General features: G+C 29.2%; 1 protein-coding gene across 1 annotated transcript in view; it reads right to left on the bottom strand.

Moving 5' to 3' along the window:
- Positions 1-3,387: 3,387 nt before the first annotated feature.
- LOC129918533 (putative uncharacterized protein DDB_G0286901) overlaps positions 3,388-13,162 on the bottom strand; it is a 32,967-nt gene continuing 23,192 nt past the window's right edge. The window contains exons 3-5 of the mRNA XM_055999131.1: positions 9,415-9,541; positions 5,708-5,829; positions 3,388-4,857 (exon numbers count right to left, since the gene is read on the bottom strand). Coding sequence (XP_055855106.1) covers positions 3,424-4,857; positions 5,708-5,829; positions 9,415-9,541 — 1,683 coding nt within the window. The 3' untranslated portion in view covers positions 3,388-3,423. The remainder of the gene's footprint in view (positions 4,858-5,707; positions 5,830-9,414; positions 9,542-13,162) is intronic.

Below are 13,162 nucleotides of genomic sequence, written 5' to 3' on the forward strand. Positions count from 1 at the left end.
TAAAAAACACATTTTTTGTATTTTGTATTTAGTACAGGAAAGTTAGTAAAAAAACAAGCATATTGTGGAACGAAATATAGGACGGCTGAATTTTTCAAATCTGAAAGAGGGATATTAGAAAAGCTTAAGTCCTGGTTTTCGGGACGCCACCCCCCTGGCGAAATCCGCCATTTTGGAAAACGCGAATCGCTCTATATCTCCAAAACTATGGGTCCTATAAAAATGGTTGTCTGACCAAAGTTATTGTAAATTTAATTATCTTTTTCCTTGTAGTACATTATTTTTCTGAGCGGGCAATGGTTTTGAGGTTATGTTGTTTTAATTTATTTTTTTTGGTTTTTTTAAGATTTTATCATTCCCGGTATTAGTTACATAAGTTTTTAAACAGTTAAAGTTATAGACCATCAAACTTCCAATAATTTGGTATATTTTTGAAAGTCATGCGATGTATGAGTCGAAAGTTATTGATCTGAAAACTGTAGTCTAAGTACACGAAAGTTAGTAAAAAAACAGACATTTTGTAAAACGAAATATAGGGAGGCTGATTTTTTCAAATCTGAGAGAGGAGTATTAGAAAAGCTTTAGTCCTGGTTCTTGGGACGCCGAGCACCTGTCGAAATCCGCCATTTTGAAAAACGTGAATTGGTATATACCTGCTACACTATTGACTTGACCGAATAAGTTACTTAACCAAAGTTGTAGGTAATATGAATATCTGTTCTTGTACATGCACTGTTTTTCAGCGAGGACAACACTTTTGAGGTTAAATAAAAAATTAAACAACATAACCTTAAAAGTGTTGTCCTCGCAGAAAAACAATGAAGAAAAGATATTTATATAACCTACAACTTTGGTTAAGTAACTTATTCGGTGAAGCCAATAGTTTAGTAGATATAGACCAATTCACGTTTTTCAAAATGGCGGATTTCGCCATGGAGTTGGTGTCCCGAGAACCAGGACTTAAGCTTTTCTAATACCCTTATTTCAGATTTGAAAAAATCAGCCTCCCTATATTTCGTTTCTTAAAATGCCTGTTTTATTTACTAACTTGCCTGTACTTAGACTACAGTTTTCAGATCAATAACTTTCGACTCATACATCGCATGACTTTCAAAAATATACCAAATTATTGGAAATTTGATGGTCTATAACTTGTACTGTATATAAAATTATGTTACTATTACCGAGAATGATAAAATCTTAAAAAAAAGGAAACAAAATAAATTAAAACAACATAACCTCAAAACTATTGCTCGCTCAGAAAAATAATGTATTACAAGGAAAAAGATAATTAAATTTCCAAGAACTTTGGTCTGATAACCATTTCTCTAGGATAAATTGTTTTGGAGATATAGAGCGATTCGCGTTTTCCAAAATGGCGGATTTCGCCAGGGGGGTGGCGTCCCGAAAACCAGGACTTAAGCTTTTCTAATGCCCCTCTTTCAGATTTGAAAAATTCAGCCGTCCTATATTTCGTTCCACGAAAAAGTCTATCTTTCCTGTACTAATTTTTTTTTTTTTAATTCTGAATCAAATAGATTTGATTTGAAAGAAATTAAAAAAAAATACATTTTTTTGCCAAGGGTTGCAATTATTGCAATTTTTTCGAAATTCTGAAAAATAGATTCTATTTGGAGAAATATTTCGGTGAGGTTTACCCCTTGTATTTTTTTCGGAAATTCTGAAAAAAATGATTCGATTTGTAGGAAATTAAAAAAAAAATGCATTTTTTTCGCGAAGGGATGCTCTTTTATTTTTTCGAAATTCTGAAAAATAGATTCTATTTGGAGTGTTATACCTTGTCGATCGTCATCCGGTTGATCGTGAGTTCTTCCTCCGGGTGGGGAGGGATGTTGTGCCCTCTTCCATACCTACCAGAGGAAATAGTCGTGCGTTGAACTCAGCACACTTCAATATTGTTTTGGGTCAATCAAAGTGCAATAAGACAATAATTGAAGTGTGCTGACTCTTTAAACGTGCCGACGATTATCCACTGAGGAAGTTGGGCTCGCGACTATCGGAATGACACGACAAGTTGAGTCTCATTCAATACCTTAACAAGAGTAGTTTAAATATTAATCACTGCGTTATCCCAAGGTATAACATATTAATGTTATAACAGGAGAAAAATTTTAAAATTTTTTTTGGGCAACCCTTGTATTATTTTTCGAAATTCCGAAAAAAAAAGATTTGCTTTGGAGGAAATTTAAAAAAAATAGATTTATTTTCGCCAAGGGATGCACTTTTTTTCGATATTCTGAAAAAATTAATTCGATTTTGAGAAAAATTTAACAAATGCATTTTTCTCGACAAGGTTAACCACTTGTATTTTTTTTTTCGAAATTCTGAAAAAATAGATTTATTTTGGGGCAAATTTTAAAAAAATCTTTTTTTTTCGCCAAGGGATGCTCTTTTTTTTCGATATTCTGAAAAAATTAATTCGATTTTGAGAAAAATTTTAAAAATGCATTTTTCTCGACAAGGCTAACCCCTTGTATTTTTTTTAGAAATTTTGAAAAAATTGGTTTGCTTTGGAGGAAATTTAAAAAAATGCATTTTTTTCGCGAAGGGATGCTCTTTTATTTTTTCGAAATTCTGCAAAATAGATTCTATTTGGATAAAAAATTTTAAAATGCATTTTATTCGGCAAGGTTTACCACTTGTATTTTTTTTTTTTCGAAATTCTGAAAAAATAGATTTGTTTTGGAGGAAATTTAAAAAAATGCATTTTTTTCGAAATTCTGAAAAGTAGATTCTATTTGGAGAAAAATTTTAAAAATGCATTTTTTTGGGCAACCCTTGTATTTTTTTCGAAATTATGAAAAAAAAATAGATTTGCTTTGGAGGAAATTTAAAAAAAAAATAGATTTTTTTTTCGCCACTTCGCACTTGTATATTTTTAAAATTCTGAAAAATAGATTCTATTTGGAGAAAAATTTCAAAAATGATTTTTTTCCGGCTAGGTTTACCCCTTTTTTTTCGAAATTCTGAAAAAAATAGATTTGCTTTGAAGGAAATATTTAAAAATGCATTTGTTTCGCCAAGGAATGCCCCTTGAATTTTGTTTTCGAAATTAAAAAAAAATTGACGCCTAATTTTTGTATTGGTATGCAAGTCTGTTGACTATGAACAGACTAGACCTTAGCCCTTTATGGCATTGTTATATCTTTTAGATATGTGGTTACCTTCAACTCGTTTGACAGATTTTTAGTTTTTATAGTCAAGTTTACCTCATTAAATTATTTAGATAACTATACTTACTTTTTCAAAATTTAATCGCTGATTAAATTTTGTAAAATTGAAATCCTTGTTTCCTCTTCAGATTTGACTTCTTCGAAACCTAAAATAATGAATGCGTTATGCATAGTTCGAAAAAAAAACTATCTTCCCTCCTAGAAAAAATTTAAGCCAACATAAATCAAATCAAATCGATAAACTATGCTTTATCGAAATAAAAGAAACCGCATATCTGTATTGTACTATATTTTTAGTTTTATTGTTGTTGATGTTTTTTATCGCTTCAAATAAGTTTTTTCGATTGGCATTATTCTTATCTTTAGTAGTATTTAAATAGTCCTTAAAATTATTGTCAATATTTAAGTTGTTGTTGTTGTTATTGTTATTAATATTCAATTCATTACTATGGCTATCAATATAACTAGTTTTTATACTACTACTACTACTAATTTTATCTGTATTAATATTTTTATTTATATTTAAATTATTATTATTATTATTAATATTAGTACTACCACTATAAACGTATTCAGTCATTCTATTATTATTATTATTATACAAGTTTTTTGGCAAGGCAGGTATTGCAAGATAATTATTATTGTTATTATTATTAATATTAATATTAGAATTAAAATTAGTATTACTATTTTTATTTGAGTATTCGTTTGAAAATTTTTGTTGTTGTTGTTGTTGTTTGAGGCCACTTGTGGCAGTTGCTTGTTCGCCAATTTTTTCTGATATACTAAAATCGGCTTTGTTATTATTGAAATTCTGCAGGTGTTCGCTAGCAACAATTTGATGATGCGGATGATGTTGATGCTGTTGCAAATGATGATGCCGATGGCGATGTTCTGGGTTTTTTGGCGAAAGATACATTGGAGTTGGTTCAGTTATCGAAGAAGTCTTAATGACTTTCTTCTGTTTTACCGCAGCTTCATCATTGTCTTCCTCATCTTCCTCACGTATTTCATCAGTTTTCCGACGACCTCTAGTTCGTCTACTTGCCGCTAGAGTTGCAAAAATATTCAAAACTGGCGCCAATATTGTCGTCGAAGATTTCGCCGATAAATTTGTCGCTGATGAAGTTGTATTTTCAGGCTGCACTTGCTTGCGTAGCTGGCGTATTTTTTGTTCACGCTCATGTCGAAGGCGGCGTGCAACAATACTGCTATTGTTATGATGATGACGTACCAAAATTTTAGGTTGCAATCCTGCAGTTTTACTATTGTTGTTTTTTTGACTTAAATTACTATTGTTGTTAATACTAGTAACGTCGTTGCTTAAAGTACTGTTATGGCCATTATTACTATTAGTTTTTTTTATTCGTCGATTATTGTTGCGGCGTTTGTTGTGAGTTCGTGTTGTTGTCGTTGTTTTTGTTGTGGCCGCAGCTGATTTTCTTTCGGCCGCTGGAAAATCACTCTGATCGAAATTCTCAGCTTCGATCTTCATGAAATGGAAACAGGCATCGGCCAAATCCTGTTCATTTGCTCGTTGCAGTACAACCGGTCTAAAGCGTCGATTGAAACCGACACGACGCGATCGATTTACTGCCGATCGGAATTCGAAGTAGCCGCGATCTAGCGACTCGATGAAGTGACAACTTTCTTTTGGATTTTTCTGCAAAGAAAGAGAACAAGAAAGAGAACGAATTAGTATTTTTGAAGGGTTAACGGGGTAATGCAGATGAAGCAGTGACAAACATGAGTTTTTAAGAGCTTTTTTTGAAATTTTTTAAATTTTGCGTTTGACATTCGAGGTGAAAACCCGAATAGGTTTTAACCAAAAATGCCAATGAATACAAACAAAAATATAACGACAAAGTTAGGTTAGGTCTTCTAAGAAATAAATATTTGAACAGTAAATAAAATTTGCCATTGCAAAGGGCGACTACTTTCGAAAAGTTCCCAAGGAATTCACACAAAAAAATATTCTTGAAACATTTCTGAGCTGTTGATTTGTTTCAGAAACGTTTTTGAAATGTTTTCTGGGATACACTTTAGTAAAATAAAGAAAATTAATAATAATAACCAACATTTTTGTTGGAAAGTTTGAAGGCAATATGTTTAGATAGAAATCATACTTAAATACTTTTAAACATTATGAAATGTTTTTTTAGTAATTAAGAAAAATTGCAGAAAAATTTTGTGTTACATTTAAAGCAACATGTTGCAGCAACATGTGGACAAACGAATTTTGTTTGCAATGGATATTACTTTGTATAGATTCACAAGCAAAGTATTGAATTAGGCCCTTAATCCTTAAGTTTGTACACACAAAATTGTTTAGATACATTGTTGAGGTAAAAACTGAGCAAGAACATGATATAAATTCACTTTTAATATTTATAGGTAATCGCAATATTGTGAAATAGAAATATTATTGAAAGACTAGTAATACGTTTAGATTTATGTTTAAAAATAAATGATATGTTTCAAATGATGATAAACATTATGAAGTTTCAACTTACCATTCCAACAAGCTTCCAATGTTTGTTGAAGCAAAGATATCTGCCGGCTTCCTTTGAATATAGTGTTATTTTGAAAATGCCTGTTGTTAGGAAATCTCCAATGCTGCCAATTGTAATGTTTTCTAAAAATATATATAAAAAAAATATTTATTAATATTTATCGATAAATTTTAATCGCAAGTAATAAAATCGAAGTAGATAAAAATCTATTTTTTCTGCAACAAAATAACCGATCGTATTAAGATAGTACTTGAATTGAGTTATAAGAATGGAATCTCTTAGCAAATAGTACTCCTGTTGATTTTAGCAGTATTATGTATTATGAGTTATGTATAGAATTGTATAGAATTGTTAGATAACCTAGTTTTTTATTCTGTGATAAATATGTTGACTAATAGTTTGTGATGTATGGTATTTTTCTGATTTTTTTTAATTATTTATAATTGCAATAAATTAATTCAAAATGTTCCATTGTCAAAGTTTTAAGAACTTAAGAATACACAAATTAATGTTAAAAAGAACTGAGAAAAAAATAGTTTTAAGACTAATTTTAAATATTGGTATGATAGTAAAGTTACTACTTGGGCGCCATTTAAATAAAAAAATTGTTTTTAATACAATAACGTCGTTAGCCAAAATATTGAACATGTTGTTGGGCGCCATTTCAAAAAATTAAATTTTTCGAATGGAATGTCTTGTAACAATTAAAACACATTAACTTCCTTTATTAAACAATCAAACTTATGATAGCTACTTCAATTATTTCACAAAACTATTCGATGAGTACCTACTTCCGTTTTAAAGTTTCATCATAATAAACTGATGTAACTATAATAAAAAAAAATTAATTGCACCTTTTAAATTATTATTTTTCTACGTTTTAATGTCAATAATAGTTTACAATAATAAAAATTCATGTGTTCTATATTAATGGTGCGCATTAAAATACAAATGGCTTAACTAAGATTTAGATATTCTTTGACATTTTTTTTTGTTGTTATTTGATAAAAAGTCGTGTGGCAAATCATTGATTCCATTTTGTTTTGTTTATTTACTTATTTTTTTTTTTTGCTTTATAACTTTCAAGACACTTAAAGATGATAAGAAATGAATTGGCGGTAAATTGTTTAGCAAAACAATAATATTAATTCAACTAAAGGGTTACTGGAGGCCAAAACACAGTTAATTGCGTAGAGGTTTTGAATTTTCGAACTGAATTTGTTAAAATTTGAAGGTTTGGGTATTAATTGAGGTGTTTTTGATCTCAGTGACGTTTTTTGTTTATTGTTTTTAGAGACAAATTAAACACTGAAAATATACATTTCGGAAAATTCAAAAACTGAACACATTTTTGCAAATATATATTTTTATTTGACAGATACAAATGCGTAAGTTTCTATGTTAATAGAGTTAAGGTTAATAAAAGACATATGCGTGCAAATAGTTCAAGGCTGGGCAAAGTGCTAATTTTTTTTTTAACATTTTGTTTTTTAATTTGAATAAAATCAATCAAAGACACATTTTTTAGAACAAAAGACAAAATCAATACAATACGTATGAAGAAAGGAATGATTATTTTTGTAATAACAAATAAAATCAAGTGAGTTAAGGAATGTCAAACTGATAAGCGTGTTTTCCAGTAGCATTGTGTTATATTTGATTGGTAAATAATGACAAAAAAAAAAAGATATTAATTTTAATATTTTATGGAAAAAACCTGTACATTTTGTGAGGAAGCTAATAGGGCTTAAATTTTTATTATACTCAGACATTTATGTAAGAATATTTTAAAAATAGATTATAATACAAGTAGCAGAGTGGAAAGATTTCGAAAATATTTGGTAGAAATAAATTTCAGAATAAAATTCTTAAGCCGATTGCAAATTTAATTTCAACAAACATTACTTTCGGTACTTTTTTGACAGCTTGAACATAATTTGAAAAGTTATTCAATTTCTGAAAATGTGATTTTTGAAATTTTAATGCTTCATAAAATGGTTAAAATGTTGGAAAAATAAATTTAAAAATAAATTAGAAAAAATGTTACTCATACACCACAGTGACCGATTAATTGAAACTGCAATTTCAGTGATTAAATAATATGAAACATATAAGTTTTTTTTTGGTTAAAGCGAAAAACTAATTATTTCATTACAAAAATTGTCCATCTGATGGTTGTAGTCGTAGGTAGTTCTTGACCTTAAACTATTTTCTTGTTTTCTCTTTTTTTCTATTTTAAACTCAAGCTTTAAAATGAAAAGTGTCATTCCAGAAAAGTCTTTTACTCTTCTCTCACATAAATAGCTTTCAAGTATTATTTCTAGCTTACTCGTAATAAAAAATAGACTTTTGCACTTTTAATTCTGATCTTTACACTTTCTTGAACTTTTTCTTTTTAAAAGGTCTTTCTAAAATGTATTTTTATGTACACAATAATGTCTAAGACTATTGTAGCCTAGCCTAGCCCTGACTAAAAATATCATTTCATATTTTTGCTTCATATAGTTTTTCCAAACGATTGCATACTTATAATGAAATTCAATAACCACCTTGTCCTTCATTTCCATTCAGTTCTTCGCTAAACAAAAATGCATTTTGAAAAAGCATTAAAGAAAAATATTGATTTTTCTATATAAAAAAAAAATCAATTTTATTTTATTTTGCACACATTTTCTTCGTCGCGGAGCTCAAATAAGCTACAAGCTACAACTCAGGGCGTTTGTTTATCCAAGGCTGGAATGGAATAAGCATTAAAATACACCTTTAGAACAACACGAGGTGTTATAGAAGTGATATATTGGTATACCTTCATATAATTTATTTTTTTTTTATTTGCAACAAAAAACAATTGGAGAAAAAAATACTGCCCCCCGATCGATAACCTTTTTCAATGTATCTTCTTTTTTTACTTGTCAATTGACAGAAACTTTTAATTTCTTCACATTTTTTTTATGCAATCAATTTATTTGTTATCTTTGATTTATTTAATTTATTTAACAAAACAAAAGAAAAAAAAGATTAATCACTTAATTTATGAAATAAAAAAAAAATTAATGAAATGACATGGCGCCAGAAAACTAATAACCCATGCAGATCATAAAAAAAAAATAAATTCAAAAAAGTCACGAAAAACTTTAAGAGACAAAATATCTTCTCCAGACAGAAATGTAAAAATGTTTCCAAACATAAAAGTTCATTTCGAAATGTTTGCTTTTTTTTCTCTCGACGAAATAGAGGAATTTAACAATGCTGCTAAATGGTGGCATAGAGCTGGTTGGAAAGACCTTTAAAGACCGACACCCAACAACGATAAAAATTACATAAAAAAAAAACGAACGAAAAAGATACATAAACTCTTAGTTATCATCGACAAGTGAATTAACCCAAATTGCGTAGGTTGAAATGAATAATAATTTTTCCAGTAAAAAAAAAAAAAAATGAAGAAAAACAAAAAAAAGAACCTAAAATACAAAAGATGACCCTCTGTGTTGTTGTATGCAATGATTAACTAACTTGACTATGAGTTTTATTTCAAGAGGCTTACATAAAAAAAAATATCACTAGATAAAAAATAAGCACATCAAAATGCAGTTTTTTTATATTATTGTTTAGATGTGTTGATTTAAATTTGATTGTTTTATTGCAGGAAAATTTTTTTAATTACTTATTTGAAAAAAAAAAAAAAATATTTAAATTTATTTACTTACGTGCTATTGATATATCGGCTGCAGTTACTTTGCCACCGGGTGTTATATGGAGAGCTTTGTTGTGGTTGGCGCTTTTTAACATTATCACATAGTCTCGTGTTGAACATAGTGCACTGGCAAACATCACCTAGAAAAAAATAAAAATTGCAAATTAGTTTTAAATTATAAATAAAAATTTCATTAAAATTTTAGTAAAAAATAATAGTAAAAAAAAATCGACTTTTAAAATCAGGGAGGCAAAATACAAGAGTTTTTATGTATTTCACATATTTAGTTGCACTTCACAGTAAAAGAAATTAAGCGTTTATACTGGTGTGATACATGAATTCAAGGTACTTTTTAATGCCCAATGTAATAAAACTAAATCAAATAAATTTTACCCATTACGGCAAATATTATTGACATATTTATGAATAGTCTTTTTTTCTAGAACAAAATTTAGTTTTAACTTCCCATAGTTTTTTTTTTTTTTTAATAAGAGGTAGACCGAAGAAACTTGGCTTATATTTCGTAAATATAGAAATTAAGAATAAAATGAGTACTTCAAAAATTACTGCAAATTATACTGCTTTAACGTGAAATATCATGCAATTTCTGATAAAACAAGGTTTTTTGAAATTTACTTACAACAGCTGGGATTTAAAAGTCCTGCTAGTTTTTGTTGCAGTCTACTTGCTTCAGCTGAGATTATACAGTTTCTAATCTAAATTTTATAGTTTTCGCTGATATTTTTCAATTTTTGCTGAAATGTGCTACTTTCAAATGAGATTTCCCAGTTTTTCTGAGATTAAGGAATTTCTTCAAAAGTTTTTAAGATTCTGTTGAAATCTACTTATATCAGCTGGGATAAATTTTCATCGTTTCAGCTGAGATTTCATAGATTCGGTTGAAGGAGAGGTTTTGGTTTTGCAAAAATTTTATATTTTTCTCTAAAGCTTTGATTAGTTTCAGATGAAGTTTTCTAATTTCGGTTGAGATTTTCTAGTGTCCGCTAGAATTCTTGCAGAAATTCAATAGTTTCAGCAAAGATTTCCCAGTTTCCTCAAAAATTAAAAACAAGTTTCCACTAAAATTAAAAACAAGTTTTCGCTGATATTTCTTTGCCGCCGGGTACAAAGGGGTTAAGTCATAAAATTGCACTTTTCAGGTTTTGATAAAATAAGAATAAGCTCTTATTACTCTTTTAGTTTGTATCAAAAACATAAATTAAGAGATACTCTTTCCTATAAAAATAAGAGAATCAATGCTCAAAAATTCATCGATTCAGCTTCAATCGCATTTTCTGGCAAACTTTCATTTATGACTTAACGCCTTTGTACCCGGCGGCAAAGATTTATAAGTTTCCAAAAACAAAAAATCCCAATTTTTACCGAGATTCAATAGTTTCTTCTTATAATTTGTAGGTAGTTAAAATTTCCGCAGCAATTTCTGAAAAAATTCTCTCTCAGATTTACTAGTTTCTGCTGAAATTTACTATTTTTGGCTAATATTTCAAAATTTCTGCTTAAATTTACTAGTTACAGTTGATATTAACCAGTTTTCGTTAAATTTTAGTAGTTTAGATTCCTTATTAAATCAAGCGGATTCCTGAATGGTTCTTTTCCAAGATGGCAAACATCCTTCTTTTTATTTTCTTGAGTGCGCACTTAATTTAAGCGGACAATCATATTATTTTTATGTGGAAACATTGTAGTTAAAAAAAGTGTATTCCACTTATTTTAAGCCGAAATCGTATTGTTTGAAGAGGGTTCGATTTAAGGTAAACATCATCTTATTTTAAGGTGTCCTTTTTTCTCCATGTGCTCAGATTTCCTTGTATTTTGCAGTGATTTTTCAGTTTCATCTGAGATTCCACAGTTTTTACTGAAATTTTCTAATTTCAACTAAGTTTCCAAATAATTTCACAATATTCTAATCCATTTTGCTGTTGAACAAAAAAAAAAAAAACAAATGTAACTTTCGATCTTTGGATCAATTTTTTGTTTAAGTCTTATGAATGACCAATCCAATTATGTACTTCCTCTCATAATTGGTAATCTCATGTGCTGCTTCCAATTACTCTTTTTAGGGTCACAACACAAGCCACTTTACAAATATTTGATATATATTTTTTTTAATATTGAACTTCTAAGCTATCATTAGTCAAAAGACTTTTTGGTATGAAAGTCATCCTCTTAAATAATTCTTTTTTCTTTTTTTACGAAAAATTAAAGAAATTACAAAAAGTTCAAACAGCTTGTCGTTCAAAAAAGGCTTGGCCCTGTTACCCAGGAATTAAGAATAAACAACTTAAATTTTTATAAACAATTCTGACACCGTTCAATAATTTTTCAATATAATAATAATTCATTTCGTCGTATATAGAAAAGAGAACTTTTCTTTTTTTCAAAAATCACCGCTAAGGCCTTACCACCGATTGGTCAACCAGGCTAATACTGGATTTTTATAGTGCAAACAAAGCATAAAAAACATATGCTCCCTCAACAATCGTCAAAATGAATAAAATATAAAAAAAAAAATCCCCCCATTGGTCTCCACATATTATGTTGTACCAGTGCTTCTTTGTGGTTTGGTATACATCAGATACCTCTGATGACTACAACACATATCGCCATTCCTGGGTCTGTCTGATTGGATTACCACTTGACAGAAGGGTGCTAACCCTTTGCAGTAAAGTTCTATTTGTAACATTGAAAGAAGCTTTTCCAAAATAAAAGTAGAAAAAAAAAAACAAAAGAAATTCCCTTTTCTTTGGACTAGTATCCAATTTCAGCATAAATTTAACGTGTTTTCTTGTTGAAATCTACCACCACTACTTTCTTCTCCCTTAATTTTGTCGAACTTAGTAAAACGAGGGTGCAAGTAAAACAATAAAAAGAAAAGGCTTGAAATTCTTAAATAAGGTCAGTATCCTTCACAATTCACAGTTAATCCGTTTAAAATTCCTTAATTCCGCGCATTATAAATTCCAAAGTGGATAGATTTAAAGAACCCTCTCATTTCGAGTAAAAATTATGTAGTCAAGTCGAGACGTGAAGTGATTCATTCATCAATTAATCACCGTCTAATTGAAGTTTAAGTTAATTTATGTTTTGCCAGGTTATGATCTTTTATGACTTAACTTGATGAGATTATGTTTTTTTTTTTCTTCTTAAGAATTCTCATATCTTTTGTTGTTGTTGTCTGAAGTGAGTGAGAGAAGGTTATCTACCTTTTGATTGATTTGATTGATAGACTTAGTCTATCATCATGTTAAATAGTTTTGTTAGCGGACGGTATACCGCCGCCGCCGGTAAACGGTATTGATATTGATTTGTAGTTTCCAGACGACTGAATCTAGACACGATCCTAGAGTGTTTTGTGGCATCATCGATATACTCAATACACAACACTTTACCACACTAAATTGCCGTGAAAATATGGAGGTCAATTGTATTCTTGATGCAAGTTTTATGCAAATTTTATCTTTTGAAAAATTAATTTGAGTTCAAACGATTGGTTATAAAGTTATAACTTATAAGATTGGATGGGATCATAACATACATAAAGTATTATAGAGGTGTGCTATTGATTTTAAACAAAACAGAGAAATAACAGACAATATTTTTTTTGTTTAAGTTAGCTTTTCCGGGTTTTTTTTTAAAGATTTGTTTTCCGGGTCATTTGAATAAATGTTTAATGTGTGAACTTTACAAGATTTATTTCTTTTTTTTTTTTCAATGTTTATAACGGTGCTTTATTTTATTGA

This window comes from Episyrphus balteatus, chromosome 4 (assembly GCF_945859705.1).
Source record: "Episyrphus balteatus chromosome 4, idEpiBalt1.1, whole genome shotgun sequence".
NCBI lineage: Eukaryota > Metazoa > Arthropoda > Insecta > Diptera > Syrphidae > Episyrphus > Episyrphus balteatus.